General features: G+C 48.2%; 2 protein-coding genes and 1 long non-coding RNA gene across 7 annotated transcripts; 2 read left to right on the plus strand and 1 right to left on the minus strand.

The window, feature by feature from the left end:
- The first annotated feature begins 14 nt into the window (after window positions 1–14).
- usp33 (ubiquitin specific peptidase 33) lies at window positions 15–9,463 on the plus strand. The gene is made up of 24 exons (XM_049746775.1): window positions 15–177; window positions 1,376–1,473; window positions 1,584–1,637; window positions 1,717–1,779; window positions 2,148–2,288; window positions 2,450–2,561; window positions 2,735–2,804; window positions 3,215–3,328; window positions 3,401–3,479; window positions 3,634–4,069; window positions 4,301–4,435; window positions 4,611–4,726; window positions 4,790–4,965; window positions 5,040–5,110; window positions 5,214–5,247; window positions 5,323–5,368; window positions 5,448–5,628; window positions 5,703–5,829; window positions 6,063–6,232; window positions 6,312–6,393; window positions 6,472–6,580; window positions 7,249–7,351; window positions 7,553–7,621; window positions 7,947–9,463. Exons 2-24 carry the CDS (start codon window positions 1,390–1,392, stop codon window positions 8,111–8,113), a joined length of 2,739 nt encoding a protein of 912 aa, XP_049602732.1. The 5' UTR covers window positions 15–177; window positions 1,376–1,389; the 3' UTR covers window positions 8,114–9,463.
- LOC125984711 (uncharacterized) lies at window positions 7,588–9,856 on the minus strand. Of its 2 annotated transcripts, none has more exons than XR_007487043.2 (2): window positions 9,719–9,856; window positions 7,588–8,107 (listed from the first exon to the last, which is right to left on the minus strand). It is a non-coding gene; the product is annotated as an uncharacterized lncRNA (long non-coding RNA). The 2 variants fall into 2 exon arrangements; XR_007487042.2 differs by having other exon boundaries at window positions 9,715–9,850.
- A 303-nt stretch (window positions 9,857–10,159) lies between these two features.
- zzz3 (zinc finger, ZZ-type containing 3) lies at window positions 10,160–19,004 on the plus strand. Of its 4 annotated transcripts, none has more exons than XM_049746760.1 (13): window positions 10,247–10,305; window positions 10,835–11,005; window positions 12,843–14,487; window positions 15,645–15,783; window positions 16,322–16,469; window positions 16,539–16,651; window positions 16,756–16,827; window positions 16,920–17,021; window positions 17,172–17,267; window positions 17,363–17,515; window positions 17,634–17,768; window positions 17,849–17,990; window positions 18,089–19,004. In XM_049746760.1, exons 2-13 carry the CDS (start codon window positions 10,885–10,887, stop codon window positions 18,439–18,441), a joined length of 3,219 nt encoding a protein of 1,072 aa, XP_049602717.1. In that variant the 5' UTR covers window positions 10,247–10,305; window positions 10,835–10,884; the 3' UTR covers window positions 18,442–19,004. The 4 variants fall into 4 exon arrangements, with proteins under 4 accessions (XP_049602718.1, XP_049602717.1, XP_049602720.1 ...); XM_049746763.2 differs by having other exon boundaries at window positions 17,849–17,949; window positions 18,089–18,392; XM_049746761.1 differs by lacking the exon at window positions 10,835–11,005 and having other exon boundaries at window positions 10,160–10,305.
- The last annotated feature ends 65 nt before the right edge of the window (window positions 19,005–19,069 follow it).

Raw genomic sequence — 19,069 nt, forward strand, 5'->3', positions numbered from 1 at the left:
TCTCTTGTACCCACTCCGTGTTCTTTGATGGTCAAGACTGCCTGTAACGTTAGCAACCACCCAGAACGGGGCGTTTAAATGTTCAAAACGAAAACGGTAACAGCGCATCCAACGCGAACATTTAGACTTTAGTGGAATATAACGACGTTTGTAGCACCGCTGACTTTGATCGTAAAGGTAAGCGCCGACATAAATTGCCGCCGGGCGTGGTTTTAGTTTTGGATTCTCCAAGGGGGGATTGTCGGCTTTCGCTTCGTTCCGCAACGCTATCAGGCTAACGTTAGATGCTAACGGAGAGCTGCTAAGCATCATCTCGTTTCACTGGCGTTAAGTAAATTCACGCACTTCTTTATATTTTCACACCATCGTGTGTGTGTGTGTGTGTTGCCCTTTATTCTTCAAATTACATATTGAAAAGTGTCAGATTGATGCTAATGCTAAGTGCCAACTGCGCTGTCAAAAAAAAAGCCTCGGCTGCTTCTGACAGCTCATCTCCATAGGCCAACATTACGTACATGTATGTACATGTACTATTCTATTGCCTATTTATACCGAAAACATGCAAAGCCAACCTTTTTTTGTATGTCAACGTGACACGCGTTAACGCAAACGGGCTGCAGTTAACGTTTATATTTTTACATCATCTGCACCTTAAACTGGCGCTCGGTGTCAAATTGTAACGTACAGTAGACCCGAATGTGTACGTACACACACCATCGACGACGCAACGCCTTGCAAAATAGAGGCAATAATGCTTGTGGATTGTTGTCTGCACTATTGCTTGTATTATCAGGCAGAGTGCCCCGCCCTAGTTTCAGCCCCTTATGTACCGATATGTCCATTTTGCACACTTTTGATAATCTTCAGGTTAAATGAATGGGGATACCAACAAACAAACCAGAAATAACAAGGGAAGCTTGGGTTACTAATTTGAAAGGCGTAACACGCTGTATGAAAAACACTCCTTTAATGCGAAAACTTTGCTTCTGTATAGGTCACTCTATCGGTCAAACAGTCTTGTGACTAAACATGCCTTTGAAAACCCATTAGGATTTGCGCAGACTGTAGTGACAGTGTAACACTAAAGTGTTCATGTTCACCAAAATACTCAATAAGTGAAACATATGTTGCATTAAAACTGCTCCGACAAGTACAGTTTGTTCAAAACCATCAAGTACATTTCACACAGGACATTGAAAATGCTCTATCGATGGCAGGGCAGCGTGACATTTGAGCTGATAACCACAGTGGTTGTTCACGTGTGCCGTGACTTGCGTTCCTCCCCCATCTGTCATTGAGATGTAGATGATATTCCAAACAATTATATTCTTGTGAAAGAGGAAGTGACTTTCTGCCCCCCCTCCCTATTTAACAGCTGTTGGGTGAGCAATGTCACCGGCCCCCAGCTGCGACTGCCCCCACCTGGATTGTGTGGGGGAGATCACCAAGGAGGAGCTCATCCACAAATCTCATGTGAGTCCGTTTGTTTCTTCTTTCTATTATGACAATACCTGATGTGTTCTGGTCTGAACACAACGTATAGCGCGGTGCTATCGATGCTAATATGCATGCCATATCTCCAGGGCCAATGTCAAGACTGTAAAGTTGGGGGACCAAATTTGTGGGCTTGTTTGGAGGTAAGACAAAAGAGTGAGAGAGAAAACACCGTCAAATGTAGGAAGGAAAAATACGTGGATTGTATTTCTCTGTTACTAGAATGGCTGTGCATACGTTGGCTGCGGAGAGTCCCATGTGGATCACAGCACAGGACACTCGCAGGTGAGACTGAAAAAGTGGTCCTTACGTGGCTGTTAAGCAGACTTAAAGCCCAATAACGCCACATATCAAAGCGCTTAAACATGTCTGCCATAGTTCCTTTCGTGAATCATTTAGACGGACTCTTTCTTTGTTTTCTGGGCCTTTTTTCCTGCTGCTGCTTTTTCCCCCAATTCACACTCGTCTCCAAAATACAAATGAATGTCCCTCTTCAAGTCACTCTCGTCTCCAAAATGCAAATGACTCTTATCATTGTTAGCTACTTCCAAAATTGCTTACTCAAACCCTTTTTTTGTGTTTCTCGGATAAATCAGGAATAAAGACAATAAAGCTTTTGATGTGCTCGGTTGATTTGTTGTGGTTGCACGCAGGAGAGCGGCCACAACCTGACGGTGAACCTGACCACCCTGCGAGTGTGGTGTTATGCCTGTGGCAAGGAGGTCTTCTTGGACCGTAAACTAGTCCCTCAGCCCCCGCAGTCTAACAGCAAGCCTCTCGCCTCCTCCCAGCAGGTACATGCCGCCACCCCTGCTGTCCTCTTATCATTTAGATTAGCGCGACTTTATCTTATCATTTCTCTCTTACGTAACAATGTTTTTCCTCTTGTCCAGAGGAAAAACATTGCTATTCATTGCTTTCCTATTGCTTTTTGTTTGTGTGTAACTCACTGAAGGGTAACAACAAAGCCTCTCCTGCGAGCCCCACCTCTCTCCGCGTGACGCCCAACAGTGTTTGCGAAGATCTGGACATGGAGACGGAGGAAGAGGATGACATGCGTGCTCGTGGTAAGCACCGCTGTATGTACACAGGAGACATGAGACACTTTTGCTCTGTCTGCAAAAGCCAATATTGAAATAGGAAATCTATTTTTTCACGTCCTTGCCACCCACAGTGACTTAGGGCCAGCAACTTCTGTTTCTGATTGGTTGCTTAACTGCACTCCCATTTCCCTTCCCAGGCTTGACTGGACTGAAGAACATCGGCAACTCGTGCTACATGAATGCCGCTCTTCAAGCCCTGTCCAACTGGTGACTATGTGCCATATTTGACGTGACAATGCCACTTTATTAGGCTTTCCCTACACGCACGCACGCACAGACACAAAGATGTTGCAGTTATAAAAGAAGCCCAATTGTCGCACCCTGCGGGCTCGTCTTTGTTTATTGGGCCCACCCTTTACGATTGGCCACTAAAATAACAAAGTTTTGTAGCAAACAGCAATCCTCCTCTGCCGCATTGCGTGCCCGGAGGCTGGTCACATTTGTGCTAATGGAAAAGCTGGGCGTGAATTTGTAAACAAAATCACTTTCCACGAGCGAGTGGGAATACTCCGTGCTTTCCTTTAATGACGGTATTTCTTTTTTGGACATTTTTGGGGAGGGGCAGTGTTTTTCTCTTAGTGTCCGTCCGACCGTGACAAAGTGTCCTTTTGTCACAGCCCGCCATTGACACAGTTCTTCCTGGAGTGTGGCGGTTTGGTGAGAACGGACAAGAAACCGGCGCTCTGCAAGAGCTACCAGAAACTTGTGTCTGACCTGTGGCACAAGAACAGGTAGGCGACTTTTTCCTCTTGTTGAAAACAAATACCCGGTGCCCTTTCTTCATGTCTGTGGCGTCATTGCAGACCATCCTACGTGGTCCCGACTAATCTGTTCCAGGGAATCAAAGCCATCAACCCAATGTTCCGAGGATACTCTCAACAGGTGTGTGTGTGTGATGTTTCTTTCTTCATAGGTGTAAGAACGGAGTGGCCTTGATGTCAACATTGGGTTGTGACGTCAAGGAACATTCCTCGTGGGTTAATGCATCACCAAAGCCCAGTAATACTTCTGATTTTCAAACTGTTCCGTCCCGCAGGACTCGCAGGAGTTTCTGCGCTGCCTGATGGACCAACTGCACGAAGAGCTGAAGGAGATGCTGCCCGAGCCGTACGAGCCGTCTGGCGGCGGCGTCACGGTGGAAGGCGGCCCATCCAGGGAAGATAACCACAACCAGTCAGACAGCGACTTTCAGTCCTGCGAGTCGTGCGGGTGCAGCGATCGGGCCGACGGTGAAGTAGCGCACGCGGGCGCGCCCACTGTCGTCGTCGACAACGAGGCGGAGATGCTGATTCCCGAGCAAGATGACCTTCAGGCCAACAGGGAGTGGCAGAAGGAGAAGAACATGATCAACGACATCTACCGCACCGGGGAGAACGCAGTGGCGGACATGGACAAAGAGATGGACACCACCACTGAGACCACGCCCATTATCAGCAGTCAGGGACACATTAAGACGCAAAGCAGGACATCGGGTAAGGAGAAAATACTCATGATATCACACACCTGTTTTGACATTTGCCCTTCAGCTTGTGGTTAGAAAACACAGCATTGTGCAAAAAGCACTGGCAGCGTAACATTTGTCATCAAATTTGAGAGAAGATTACGTTTATAAATCACTGTAATGCATTTTAAGGTTCATCCTAAAATCGCAGCCCAATCTCATAACTTTTGACTCTCTCTCTCTCTCTCTCCTCCTTCTTCAGAGTCTTTTCCAGACATCCAAATGTCCAACCTCACAAGACCACAAAGTCCAGTCCCTATGGAGGGCCACAAAATGTCCAGCAGCCCGCCCAAAACTTCCTCTGTGTGGCCCAGTCTCAACAATGCACATAAGAAAGGTAAATGATCAGTTTCCTACCAACAAATATCCCTTTGGGAAGGGGACTGGTACTGACTGGACAGCAGTTCTCATTCTCCATTGGTTGTTAGTATTCTGCTTGTTTTATTTTTCATTCAACGGACATTTGTGGACGGCGCTCACTCCGTCTTATGGCGTATGTCCTCTTGCCGCAGCGATGAGCACGTTCTCCCCGGCCAAGACCAAGTGTCAAAGGAGGTACCACAGCGTCATCTCGGACGTGTTTGATGGGACTATTGTGAGCTCTGTGCAGTGCCTCACCTGCGATCGGGTTAGTGTTATCATCTCCACATACATCGGCGCACATGCTCAATGACCACTCACTCACCATCAGGTGTCGGTCACGCTGGAGAACTTCCAGGACATCTCCTTACCCATCCCGGGGAAGGAAGACCTGGCCAAATTGCACTCTGCTACCCACCAGACATCCCTGGTGAAAGCCGCCGGCTCTTGCGGGGAAGCGTATGCGCCGCAGGGCTGGATCGCATTTGTCATGGAATACATCAAGAGGTGCGTGCAGATTTGCTATTTAAGGCCTTTACAGTGGAGCAGGTGTCATCCATCTTGTCGGCTCCTATTTTCAGCTGGTTCTGGGGTCCGGTGGTCACGCTACAAGATTGCCTCGCAGCCTTCTTTGCCAGGGATGAACTGAAAGGTAAGCGAGCTGCTGATGATTATTATTTTAGGGATGGGCATAATCGTTTCCGGGATTGACTTCATTGATAATTTTTTGGGGGATTTGTGGTTTGGTTTTCTAGGCGACAACATGTACAGCTGTGAAAAATGCAAGAAGTGAGTTCCTTTTTTTTTTTTTTTTTTAATGAACGTTCAAAGGGTTTTTATTGATGTTTATCATCCCCCCTCAAGGTTACGAAATGGAGTCAAGTTTTGCAAAATGCAAAGTTTGCCAGAGGTATCGCCCTCTTGACATCACAAAGAACCTCAGCCTTGAACGTCAGGCTCTTGATTGAAATCAGTGTCTTTTCGTCTAGATTCTGTGTATCCACCTGAAACGCTTCAGGCATGAGCTGATGTTCTCCACCAAAATTGGAACCCACGTCTCCTTTCCTTTGGAGGGTCTCGACTTGCAGCCCTTCTTAGCCAAGGACAGCTCGACGCAGACTGCCAACTACGATCTGCTGTCGGTCATCTGCCACCACGGCACCGCCAGCAGTAAGTGGCTGGGCGGGTGGGCGGGCGCTGCTCGAAACGTGATGGTCTCACCACCTCTTCCCTTCCTTCTGCAGGTGGCCACTACATTGCATACTGTAGGAACGATATAAACAATCTCTGGTATGAGTTTGATGACCAAAGCGTGACTGAGGTGTCAGAGTCTTGCGTTCAGAACGCTGAGGCTTATGTGCTCTTCTACAAGTAAGCCAACACATTAAACCTTGCATGCATAACATTGCAATCAACATCTATCTCCAAGTCAGTGGTCCCCCAATCGTTTTTCCATCCCGGACTGGTTCAAACCAGTCCATAACTGTCAGACATAAAGGCACAGATGTTAGAGAAGTGTCTTTTGAAAAGATTTCAAACTTCAGGTAGTTGAATTTCACTCTGGCACTGGATAACAGCACATTGTGTCTACTCGCTCCCCAAAGGAAGAGCAACGAGGACGCCGTGAAGGAGCGAAATAGGGTGTCGGGCTTGCTCAACATGATGGAGCCCAGCCTACTGCAGTTCTACATTTCCCGCCAATGGCTCAACAAGTTCAAGACCTTCGCTGAGCCGGGGCCCATTTCCAATGACGATTTCCTGTGCTCGCACGGGGGTACCGTGACACATTTATGATTAGACATTTTGTGCTACGAGATCTGGTTTTCCTGAGTGTCTCTTTCCTACCGTGTCAGGTATTCCACCCAACAAAGCGGCCTACATTGAAGAGCTGGCTGTAATGGTCCCACAGAACGTGTGGGACCACCTGTACGGCAGGTATGCCGACTCGTCTCGGCCGCTCTCGTCATTCCTCTCGTTCCCCCGCCAACTTAATGGCTATGGTTGTCTACTAAGGTACGGGGGAGGACCCGCCGTCAATCACCTGTACGCCTGCAACACGTGTCAGATTGAGGTGGAGAAGCTGGAGAAGCGGCGCAAGTCAGAGCTGGACATGTTTGTCCGGGTATGTTGTCTCCCCATCCACCACCTTGTCAATGAAATGGCTCATTAACATTGTATGGGTGTTACTGTGCCATTCGGAAGCTCCATTTTGTGTTCATCACCCAAGAGGAAGATGAGAGGTGTAAAGCTGATGAAAGCCTCATTATTAATGCAACCAGACGGATGGATGCAGCTGCCTTAGCATCAAGAACACAACCTGCTTTATTTCACAGAAGGGCACAGTGTGTTCAGAATTCAAGATTCAAGAGTTTTTTATTCGCCATGTTTGAGCGTGCCAAACAAGGAATTTGACTTCGGTAAATCACAGCCTCTGTTCAACATTTAGGTGACTAACAACAACACTCAGGACATGTGAAAAATGGAAGATATTCTCAAACATCCCCTGATCTTAAACTCCCAAGAGGGTCATGTAATGACAGCAAAGGAGCTGATGAAATGGATTTAGTTTTGCCATCATCTCACTTGATTTATTCCGTGTGAAATCCCCCGCCACCGCCTCTTCTTCCTTCCCACTGCTCGCTCGCTCGCTCACTCACTCACTCACTCACTCACTCACTCACTCACTCACTCACTCACTCACTCACTCACTCACTCACTCACTCACTCACTCACTCACTCACTCACTCACTCACTCACTCACTCCTACGTCCACATTTGCTCTCTCCGCAGCTGAACAAGGCCTTCCAGGATGAGGAGTCTCCGGTGGTCATATACTGCATCAGCATGCAGTGGTTCCGCGAGTGGGAGGGTTTTGTCAAAGGGAAAGACAACAGTAAGTGGATGTTCGAGTGTGACACAAATGAGTCATCGCCTCACAAAGAAGATGCAAAGTTGTCCCAATTAGTGGCTGGATGTGTCAGCGACAAAAAGAAGACCTCTCAAAAATGACACAAAAGCATGAAATGTCTTGTTCTTAACCTCACATGCATGACAACAACCTTTGACACTCATTGAGGTCTTTCTCTTTTTCAAGATCCACCAGGACCCATTGAGAATTCCAAGATAGCAGTGAACAAGAGTGGCCATTTAACTCTCAAACAAGGTACAAAAAGTCATGTGGAATGTTTTCTCAATGTAACGTGACAATCACTTGTGACAATATAGTAGAACGTCTACAAAAGTGCTTGACTTACTCTTTTGTTTTTTTGTTTTGTTTTAGCCTTTAGGAAATAATGATCACCATAACACCTTTGTTAACTGATCAGGCAATGTTTCAAGTCACATTTGAACTTTCTGATACAAGTGACATTTTTCAAGACATTTAAAATAGTGTTACATGACCAGGCATGTGTTTATTTTAAAAATCAAACATGGCCCTTGAGCACAAGAATTTGCAACTCATTAACATTGCGTCTCCGTCTCGGCAGGCGCCGACTCGGGCCAGATCTCCGAGGAGACGTGGAACTTCCTCCACGGCATCTACGGCGGCGGACCGCTGGTGACTGTGCGGCCCAGTGTGGTTGCCGGCCACCAGGAAGCAGACGCCTCCCACCAGTCAGAGGAAAAGATCGAGGTGGAGACGCGCTCGCTTTAAAAAAACAAAACAAAAAGCATACAAAGAATGAGCGAACAAGATCAAATCAACAAGGCCTTTTTCATTTTTTTTTTGCACTTGGAAACGCTTTCACGCAAAAAAAAAGACACCAACATTATCTGCTTATGCGACAGTCTGCTCCGAAAAGGGAATCAAAACTTTGTCGTATTGTACAAATGTGTATATGTTTCTATTAGCACTGCAGTTATCTCATGTCACTATTTTAAATGTGTGCAGCTAGATAACAACCACAAAAAAAAAAAAAAAAAAATACACAGAATGCCATTTTATTTTGACCAAATGAGCACATGTACCAAGTGTTCATGACACTTGTACTATAGCACTTCCACCGACGGACATCTTAAGGTTATGAAGGGACAGACGAGTCTCAGGAATTCATTGTCGTGTGTTTTGTGGTGTGGTGCAGAGCAGCGCTTCTCAACTGGTCTGGTAGCTTCTTTTCTCTTGAAATTGTCATCATTTGATGGCATTCCATGCCTCACTTTTCCCCACTCTCACGAGGTAGACAGAAGAGCTGCGCCCATCTGTTTTGGATACCTGCTTGTTATTTGAGTGAATTCACAAGTGAGGTTTTGGCAAGTACTTGCCCTGGTAATAAGCCCAATTGGCAGAGTCCCTGTCCGATTCCGGGAATGTGTCCTTGTGGAAAAACTGGCTTGGGCAGGCTGAATTTAAAAAAAAGAAAACCACCCCTTTTCATGGGGATCAAAATAGTCTCCACACTTTGTCAAAAAAAGCTGTATTTGGTGTTGCCCTGCTGTCTTTAGATTTGGGCAAGACATACCTGAGAGCCCAAGAATCTATCCAAAATGGCTTTCCAAAATTTCTTACCAATTGAGCTCACCACAACTGTCGCTAACCAAAACAGCAGCACCAAACGACACACACATCTTGACCCGTGTCGTTTACGTAGACTTTTGCTTCCACCGGTTGAGAATCGCTGTTTTGACACACAAACGGGCATGCAGATGTTTGAATTTAATAATGGTGTATGTTGGTTAAGATTCAGCACTTGCTTATTTATCACGGACAAGGAGTTTAAAAAAAGAATGTTCGTTTTTTTCTTTTGTATATACATCGTGAAATACGAATGCATGCTTTTAACATTGAAATCTCACAACTCCTAACTGTGCACGAGCTTTCCTAGCTAGTCACAACACCGCAGTATAGTAAGTAGTAATCGGCAGCATTGTCAGTCTTAATCGAGGACGTTATTTTGCATATCGGATGCCGTATGTGTTAACCGATGGACCATTAGTAAGACCAATTCGGATTTTCTTTTTTGATGCCTCGCACAATAAAAGAAAAAAAACATGGATGAAATCCTGATGAACGTGTGCTAATCTTGATTAATCCACAACATAAATGAATCTTGCCCACATTCCTCTTGATCAAAAAGGAGTAGCTCAACTGAGTGCCACTGTCCTACACGTCTCCCTCCTCCAACACAATTGATTGAAATGATCAGGCTTCTTCAGGCCATAATGATCATTTGAAACCTGTGTTGGCGAAGGGAGACATTTAAAACAAGCCGAGCACAACTCCAGACACCGATCAAAATCAAAGTGCTTTATTCATACCTACTAGAATAAAGCAGTTGGTGTTTCAAATGAGACATCACTGGTAATGAAAAAAGAAAAAAAGTGTTGATGAATGAGCTTTGTTTACAAAAGGTTGGTCAGAATAGAGTCCTATGATGGGATCAGGAACAGGAAGTAGAAATCTGCCAAAATAAAAACAGCACAAACTGAGTGAGATTCAATTGCATGCAAGGCTCGAGCTGAGAATCATAGCTAGGGAAAGTACAATGGCAAGTAGAAACCTATCAAAAGGAAAGCAATGCCTCAAATGCACATTGGTAGAAGATCCAAAAAGTCCTTTGTTCGTAAAAAGTTGCTCAAAAGCATTTCTTGATGAGTCCAACCAAAAGCAAGCAAGCAGTCCCAACATGAAGGCTTTTTCTACGAAGTCATCATAATGCTTGTGATCCACATTTGCTGTGGATTAGAAAGCATTTCAAGGCCACGAGAAGCCAAACATGTTGCAGAGTGCGGCACGCGAATGTCGCCCTCGCCTCAATGTGCTCGCACACCCGAGCTCGAGCCGGAGCGCTCGGCAGCACTGTAAAAACATGGCTGCGAGCGAGCGTGCAGTGACCGTACGGAAGTGAGGTACGTGCTACATTCTTTTGAGGGCTCCGCAAATGTTTGACCAGACTACGGAGCGTTTCAATTGTCTGGGGCTGGAGGGGAAACAACACAAACGGCCGGACTGTTAGTGAGCGACCGCCGCCGTTTGCAAATTAAACGGCAAAGTTGGGAGCGGAACAATCGGCTAAGCTAGTGTGGCTAACGCTTAGCTACAGTCAGACTGCCACGATTCTCCCTACCGGTTTTATCAACTCGCCTAGCCTAGCAGAGACGCTTCTCGAGTCGAATGGATTAACGTGGAAGCCCCGCCATACCGGAGTCTCCTTAGGTAGCCTCTTTACTAATTTCGGCCGTTTACGGCTCGCCAACGTGCCTTATTTAGCCGCGGCTCGAACGAGGAGTTAGCCCCATTTAACCAAGCGGTGTTTTGCAGTCAAGTTACTGCTAACGTTTAACTCGCCCACCGCCCCCGGCTGCGCTCTTGATATGAACTACACTTGTGTGTATTATATATACGTTTTTTTATTTAACTCAACGGATTGTATTCCAGTTTTGTTCACTCCTAGGTCTCGGTTGAGTAGCAACCGGTTCCTGCTGCACATGTCAAGCAAGGACGCGGGGATCCGAGCCCCTGTACTCGGGATGCGCGCCACGCCACCCCGTGGATGTCACGTTGATGCTAGGCCCCAATGGAAGTGTGGAGACGAAAGTGGACTCAAAAGTAACAAGCACACTAGGCTTTAAATTTAGGACAAACGTCCCCAAAATTAGCTAGCTTATTTTCTTTAGCCAGCGCTCTTGGCTTGTTTGGCAGGTGTGCTCACGCATAATTGCGCACATTGTCGCCTTTAACACTGTCTAAAATGACATGGTTTTATCACTTTTGGACGAAATTGTCAATGCTAGCACGTTCATTTCACTTTCAAGCCGGGCATGCATGTTTTTTAAAGAGGTTTGACATGATCAGTCAGCCTCTTAAATCGTGCCAAATTCCTAACGTAATCAATGAGGCCCCCCCCCCCCCCCCAAAAAAAAAAAAAAAGTTAGTTTTGGTCTATTTTATGAGGCACTAACATTGTATTTAGACTTTGTCAATGTTTATGAACAGTAGTGAAAAGGTTGAGCAAAGCAACCAGCAAAAATAGAGCTCAGTTCAGAATCAGTGATTTCTCTATACAGACCTTAGTTTTGAAATAAAGACAAAATATACTGAAATATTCAACTGAGATAGTGGTGCGACAATGTATCCCCTTGGCTGCGTTCTGTGTAAACTGCACGGCTGGGTTAATGCAACGTTGCTGGATCTCTGTGAAAGAGGCTGATAACCAACTAAAAAGGAAGTCATGAATTAAGGCATCCTCCCGCTTGACCTTATTATGCTTGGAAATCCTCTGAAGGTTTTATAAGGCTGTCAATTTGACCCTGAAAACATTACTTACATTGGGAGTAATTGCTTCTCAGAATGTTGCTCTTTATTTCCAGTGTGGATGTATAGTACATACTGAAGGCGGCATTTGTTAGCGTATTAGCTAATTACCTCTGCTGCTACGAGCTAGGCTGTAACGATATGTTAGCGTTTATTCAACCGAGCTGACCGGTGATGGTTATTTTCCTCCCAGAGAAGAGCTAACGAGCGTGCCACATTAATTTGTTGCGTTGAACTGAATGTAGAGCGTTGGCTCCCTTTGCCTCCTTCCTGTTTTACGCATGGATGCGTCGTTAGCCGTCTCAGCAGCCGGCTGGCCGTCTGACCGGCCGGCATCAGCAGAGTGCAAGTAATGTGTGCACGTCAAGCCATGATTGACTCTGCAAGTTGCGTAAATGCACAACACTGCTTGCAGAAAGATCCAAATCAAAATGCTCTCCACAAATGAACACTGGCGTCAACAGAATGTCTTATCAGGGATGCACAAAGAGGAAATGCAAACTTTCCAAAATAAAAGAAAATCTCCAGCTATCCCAAACCACCGACATTCATTTAACGCGGTACAAAAGTAATGGCACAGAGCTTTTGTCTTCTCTGCTTGAATGTGTCTTCCCTCTTCATGGTCATGTCTGTCTCCGCGGTGCTAATTGATGTGTTCCTTTTAAACTCCTTTTACGACCCGCAAAGGACACCACTGTAATGATTCAATGTGACTTTCGAATGCCGGACGGGCACCTTTTATTTTTTATTGCGCTCTTTAGATTCATTAGCGGAATTAACCTGGCACTCTCTTCTCACGCCATGTTTGGTTGAAGGCAGTCAGCCCTGTGTGGCAACTTTTTTATTGATTTTATTTAAATGCTGCACCAGACCTCATTTATTGTGGAAAGTCTGAACGCGTTTAACATCTCGCTTGAATGTATTCATTCTGGCCGGGTAAGTGGGCGAAAAGAACTTGTGGCGAAATCTTTCATTCGCACATTGCGGGTTGCTTCATTTCTATCATCAGATGCGCGATAGCGGCGAGCCAATTACACGCTGCAGTCATTAGCGGCCTAGCAGTAAGTAGAGTCAGGCAAATAGATTGCTAACCCTACGGATTTTACATTCACAGTAGTGTGTGTCTTTGCAGGTGCCCACGTTCCGCCACAGTGGAGAGCGCACCAGGATGAGGAGATTGTAGGCAGCCGCCGTAGTATGGCCGCGTCCCGTTCCTCGCGCGTCACAAGGTCGTCGGTGGGGCTCAATGGATTGGACGAGAACTTTTGTGGGCGCACGCTCAGGAACCGCAGCATCGCCCAGCCGGAAGAGTCGGCTGTCTCTCCGCTGCCCAGGGCTCGCTCGCCCAAGAAGAGGCAGGAGTCCCGGCAGGACTCCAGGCAGCTGGCCAAACAGGACATCAAGCCGGTGTCTAAGCAGGAGTCCAAGCCGGACCCTAAGAAGGAGAAGACCAAGCAGGATGCTAAAGAGGACACTGACAACCAGTCGGTCCAGGACGCAGAGCGGCAGATCTCGTTGGAGGGACGGTTAAAGGACTCAAAGGACTATAATAGTTCTCTGGCGGGCGAGCAGGACTTTTTGGCCGGTCCTCGCAAACGGAGTGGCTTGTGTCTCGAAAACGACGTCAGCCCCGAAAAGTCGGAACATTGCGATCAAGGGAACGGGGTGCCGGATGCTCCTCCTTTAATCAAAAGGGCCAAGCGGTGTTCCCGAGTCGGGGAATCTCGGGAACGCGAGGAGGACGCCGGGAGCCCCGAGTGTCCCGTCTGTCTTCCTGAACCTTGCGAGGGGAACGCTCGTGTAGACGTTCCCGCCCGGAACTCTGACTTAGCTCCCGACTCACCTGTCCTCAAGGAAGAGAAAGGGGAGCTGGCCAAAGATGGCCGGGTGGAGCATGAAGGGGCACTGGAGTCCCCCAATGCTCATAAGGCCTCAAACGGGCTCGGGGACAACGCAGCGGAGAACCACGCCACCCTCGCCGAAGAGTCTTCGAGCCCAGTCTCCGCCGTCGGCTACCCGCCGCTGCTCAACGGCGGCCGGGCTGAGGCGCCCCTCTCTCCCCGCCCCACGGTGCCTTGTACGAACTCTAGTCCGGCGCGCACGGAGGTCGCCGCCTCAGCGGAGCCGCCCGCTTGGTTCTCCCCGGCCCCTCCGGAGGATACGCTGCCTGAGCTGGTGGTGGCCGGGGAGCAGGAAGTGGAGGACGTAGAGGTGGACGTGGTGGGTGACCCCCTTTGTTTGGCCGGCGAGGAGCAGGTGATGGACAGCGAGGGCGACGGAAATGGTCGCCTGCATACGCCGGTGCCGGACACCGCCGCCGCTTCGCCTTCCCCCGCTGCCTACAACAGTAACTCAGGAGAAACAACGTCCCCGCTGGCAACGAGCCCGCCGCCGCCCGCCGAGCCCGGGCGCACGCCCCTGTCTTTTGTCGAGCTCTACGAACACAGGTACACCCTGCGGACTTCGCCCCGCAAGGCCAAGGCCTGCTCTCCACCTCGAGACGCCGCCGCCCCGAAGAAGGACGGGGAAGCGTCGGAGGGGATGGACGAGGACTTTCTCGCTCCTTCAGACTCTTTGTGTCACCCTGACCACGACGAGAACACCCGCGCGGAGCCCGAAGACGAGACGGGCCGCGACCACGGCGCCCCTGTGGTGCCCGGAGACGTCGGCAAGGAAGCGGTGTGCAGTCACGCCACAGAGGAAGAAGAAGAGGAAGAGGAGGAGCCAGACGTGTATTACTTTGAATCCGACCACCTGGCTCTGAAACATAACAAAGAGTACGTGCAAGGGACTTTGGCCGGGGGTGGGGGGAATCTCTTTGGCTTTGCCGCCTCGCTCGTGTCGCTCAGCCTAATCTTTCCACTGTTGCGTTTCTACTCGTCTGCGCTGTCAAATAATCCTGCCATGCTCTTGATTTTAATGGGATTTGTAGCTGGTAAAAATTTAAATAATGCGGCGTAATACTCCGGAACCTCTAGCGTCGAATGCAGTCTGCTTTGTGACAATATCCTATCTCCTGTGTAAATAGGTTTCCGGCTCAGACATTGAATAGGCAAAAGCAGTGCTCCCCACTAAGCATCACCCCTCCAACCACACACCTGCCTGTGCTCCTGCATTTGCAGTCACCTGCAGGATGTTGATTTAAAAAACAAGTTCAGTTTAGGGTTACATTACCGAGGTCATGCTATCCGACTTTAAAACACAAGCGCGTCAACGTCTCTCTCTCGTACCGGCGGATATTTCACATTCAGCACAGGCGGCAAAGTAACCGGATCGAGTTTTTGCGACGAGATTCAATCGAGCTCACAAAGATGGATCAATACAAGCTGGGAGTCATTTAAAGGAAGCGTGACTCTGCGTTTTGAGACTGGAACTCTCCATATGTGTCAATTGGGGTTGGAGTGCATTGTGTTCTCACTGCAGGCGTTGTTAGGTTTGACGGGGCGAGGTTGTTTTCATTTTGTCCAATTGCGGTGGCAACCCCGAAGTAGTAAAGTCACAATTCCAGTAACGACACTATTTGCTCGTAAAACAGTGAGAATTGAGAGTGCGTTGAGCTGCGCAACAAGATATTTTTATGTGGTCCCACAGTTTGAGGACCCCCTGGTTATAGTTGTTCCGTCCGTTGCAATTTTTGTAGTCCAATTTCCTCCATTTTTGTGCTTATCAAATGGTCTACAGGACATCGTTTATCTGAATATTCAATGTTATGTCGCCTGTCAACGTGGGTAACGTTTGAGGAGCCCGCCACGTCGTGTTAACGGAGATGGACGCGTGCTGACGGGCCTTTGAGTCAGTCCCGCTCGCGCCGCCTTTCTCTCACCCCCGCAAACTGCCAAACTCTGATGCCGCGAGCCGTTGTTTGACGTGCCAGCGTTCTGATAGCTAGAGACACGTTAGCTGGAATTGAGTCATTCACATGATGTTCTTTCAGTTACCAGAGGTTGTTGCAGACAATTGCCGTTCTTGAGGGCCAGCGCACGCAGGCCATCCTGGACTTGGAGAAGTTGGCGCGCCACCGAAGAGAGGCCCTGGCTGACCCCATCACTTTTGTGGAGCAGCTGCAGAAGAGGGTAAGCCAAATCTACGGCTCGGAGTTTGATTGAGGGCAATTTGTCCATTTTGGCCCAGCGTACTGTATTGGTGTTTATTGCTTAGAATGTGGCACTCGGTTGGTTATTCAAAGCATGTTCTGACTGAAGTGCACAGAGGAGCGACTTCACAAAATGCAGTCACTGTTGCTAAGTTACTATTTTGGTATTTACCTTTTGATTCTTTGACAACGGACATGGATGGACCAGTCAAACCATGCGGTTTGAAAACAATATGTGTCTTTTTCTGTCGTCTGGCATCTGCAGATGCAAATGAATGCATCAAAAAACACCACGCCGAAAAACTTGCTTCAAAGCTTGTTTGGTAACAAGAGAAATCATCAAATCTCAGAAGGCGTGGATCAAAAAAGACAACTTGTTTTGAATAATGTCATATTCATGTCATTTCTCCGAAACCAAAGAGGGGATCTGAAAATACGTACGATTGGAGTTTATTTTCAGTCAATGTCACCCAGCCGTACTTTAAAAAGTCACGTTGCATTTCGGTGGCTTTCTTCAGGTGAATCTGGAACTGCCGTGTCCCCAGCGTGTCGTTCAGCTCCCGGACCTGGCGTGGGAGCAGTACACCTCTGGCCTCGGGGATTTCCAGAGGGAGTTCTGCGACAAGAAACGGAAAACCAGGCGGCTCAAGCTCATCTTTGACAAAGGTGTGGCCGGCCGGTCCAAAATGGCCACCTTTTCACATGCTTGAAATGGTTTTACCCCTTCCTTCCTAGGTTTGCCCGCCCGACCCAAAAGTCCCGTCGAGCCCAAGAAAGACTGTGAAGCCTCCACCTTGTACTCGTCACTCCCCACTAGTGACGCCCCAGAGAATGGCAGGCAGACACAGGTCCGATTTAAGCGGCCGGCCAGCCGGCATCATCCCCTAAGAGTCCTTCTAATATGTGTGTGCCATTTAACATCATCCCGGTAACTGTTGCTCTGCGTCGACAGATGATCCGGGGTAGGCTTTGCCACTCCAGCAAGCCCGACACCTTTAACCAGCTGTGGACGGCGGATGAGCAGGTAATAAAAAGCACACGTATGATGAACACGGTCGTGTGGCAGACATGTTGTTCATGATCACACGTCCTCCGTGTTGGCTTTGGACCCGTTAGAAGAAACTGGAAGAGCTGCTTATCAAGTTTCCTCCTGAGGAGGTGGAGTCCAAAAGGTGGCAGAAGATCGCAGACGAGTTGGGCAACCGGACGGCCAAACAGGTCAAATGAAACACTTTTTTTAATCTAGTCTGCGGTTTAAGTTCACTGCAAATTTGATTCATTTATTCATTCCAATGTACTTAACTCTAAATATTGAAAATTGAATAAATGAATATTTGTTGGATCTGATTCCCTGTGACATGGTTGCAGGTTGCTAGCAGGGTGCAGAAGTACTTCATTAAACTGACAAAAGCTGGAATCCCCGTGCCCGGAAGGACCCCCAACCTGTACATGTACACTAAGAAGGTACGCTAACGCCTTGGCACCATCTAGTCTTTAAAAAAAAAAAATACTACCCCCACACCGAAAATAGCGCATGCTTGTTGTTGTTTGTTGGCCAGGCGACCAGCAAGAGGCAGCACCACCTCAACAAACACCTCTCCCGGCCCTCCACCTTCCTCACCTCCTACGAGCCTCCCGTCTTCATGGATGACGACGACGACGAGCGGGTGGCGTTCTACGGCGCCATGCACGACCTCGCAGACGACGACTCGGTCGGTTTGCACGCTTTCTTCTTCATCGGATTGGATTAAATGACTTCATACATAGACAATGCGGGTCAGGGCATCGCTCCGGATCGCCGTCAGTTCGTTTGTTTGGGTGTGTCGCCAGGACGACGATGGCATCCCCGTGGACCTGCGTAATCTTCCAGAGTACAAAGAGCTGCTGGAGCTGAAGCGTCTGAAGAAACTAAAGCTTCAGGAGCTCTGCGAGGACAAGGCCGGCGTGCGACACTTGGGATACAAGGTGATGCACCTTCCAACCGTGGGTGGGCGGCATTCCGCTTTCAAAAGTATCTATCTCACAGACATTCTGTGCGTGTGTAGTGTGACGTGTGCGGCGTGCAACCCATCCAGGGTGTGCGCTGGCATTGTCAAGATTGTCCCCCGGACAGCACCGTGGATTTCTGCGCCAACTGCTCAGACTGGTCAGTCGCGAGACATGCACAAAGCGGATACACTTCATTAGGTCATAAGTGAACTCCTCAGAGTCACTTTTAGTATTTCACAGAGCACTAGTCTAGTGTAAGTAAGATGAGCTCTCACTTTTTCCGTTCCCCGGTGCAGCTTGTTCAAGACCGAGACCCACAAGCCCAGTCACCACTTGGACCCCGTGTACCAGCCCGACACTTTACTGGACCGCGACTACCGCCTGCCACAGAGCACCAGCTACAACTACCTGGATCCCAACTACTTCCCGGCCAACAGATGACAGACGAGCGCCAGGCGCCCGTAGCTCCACAGCACGCACACGTTCTCTTTCTTTCTCTCCCTTCTCTCCAGCGCGCATGGCTCCATCGCTCAAGCCATGCCGGAACGCCAGCGGGCGGAGGAGGGGGAGCAGAGCAGCTCCGCTGCCGCTGAGTGGCCATCCGGCCAAGTCGCCGGGCCTCGGAGAGGTTAAACCATGGATATTTTAAAGAAAAAGACAAAACAAAAAAAAGTGAAGGCAACATTCCCGCGCGTCAAGAGTGGCGGTTTGTCGCGCTTCCACATTTCAAATGCCAACACAGCGTTTTTTTTATTTTACCCCCTCCCACACTCACCCGTCAGTGTTTGCCGCCATGGATCACGTGAAATGTTTATGGTGACCAGTAGTTGGCGCTAGATGTTGTGTGTGTGTGTGTGTGTGTGTGCCATTGACAATAATACAAAACAAAAAAACATTGTTTAGTCCGTCATCTTTCGGTTGAAGTTCATGGAAAAAGATTGTATTTTTATTAAGCTATTTAAAAAAAGAAAAAAAAAAGTTTTGAGGTGGTGCTCGGTGCCTCCACGTTTTTATACACACGCACGCACGCCCGTAGGTCTTGTTTGTGCTGGCTAGACACCATTCTCACCTATCCCCCCGGAAAGCCTCCCTCCCTCCCTTCCTGCTTAAATATCTGTGTATAACAAGTCTGTTCTTATGTTAAGAAAATAAGAAAATAATGTACAAAAAATGCTAGAGGAGACGCGTGGAAATAAAAAGTTCGTGAAAATACTTTTGCTGTCCCTCTTTCTTATTGACAGATGAGTCCAGCCAGTTGTTGAACCTCCTAAATAGTA

The sequence above is a fragment of the Syngnathus scovelli genome, chromosome 17 (assembly GCF_024217435.2).
Source record: "Syngnathus scovelli strain Florida chromosome 17, RoL_Ssco_1.2, whole genome shotgun sequence".
NCBI lineage: Eukaryota > Metazoa > Chordata > Actinopteri > Syngnathiformes > Syngnathidae > Syngnathus > Syngnathus scovelli.

What these genes read in the sequence shown, in the direction of transcription:
- usp33 (XM_049746775.1), top strand. Translation starts at nt 1,390, where the DNA reads ATGTCACCGGCCCCCAGCTGCGACTGCCCCCACCTGGATTGTGTGGGG. An exon ending in AGTGCCTCACCTGCGATCGG is followed by an intron (nt 4,727 to 4,789) that starts GTTAGTGTTATC and finishes ACTCACCATCAG; the next exon opens with GTGTCGGTCACGCTGGAGAA. An exon ending in TGTCAAAGGGAAAGACAACA is followed by an intron (nt 7,352 to 7,552) that starts GTAAGTGGATGT and finishes CTCTTTTTCAAG; the next exon opens with ATCCACCAGGACCCATTGAG.
- zzz3 (XM_049746760.1), top strand. Translation starts at nt 10,885, where the DNA reads ATGTCAAGCAAGGACGCGGGGATCCGAGCCCCTGTACTCGGGATGCGC. An exon ending in TGTACATGTACACTAAGAAG is followed by an intron (nt 17,268 to 17,362) that starts GTACGCTAACGC and finishes TTTGTTGGCCAG; the next exon opens with GCGACCAGCAAGAGGCAGCA. An exon ending in ACCTCGCAGACGACGACTCG is followed by an intron (nt 17,516 to 17,633) that starts GTCGGTTTGCAC and finishes GTGTGTCGCCAG; the next exon opens with GACGACGATGGCATCCCCGT.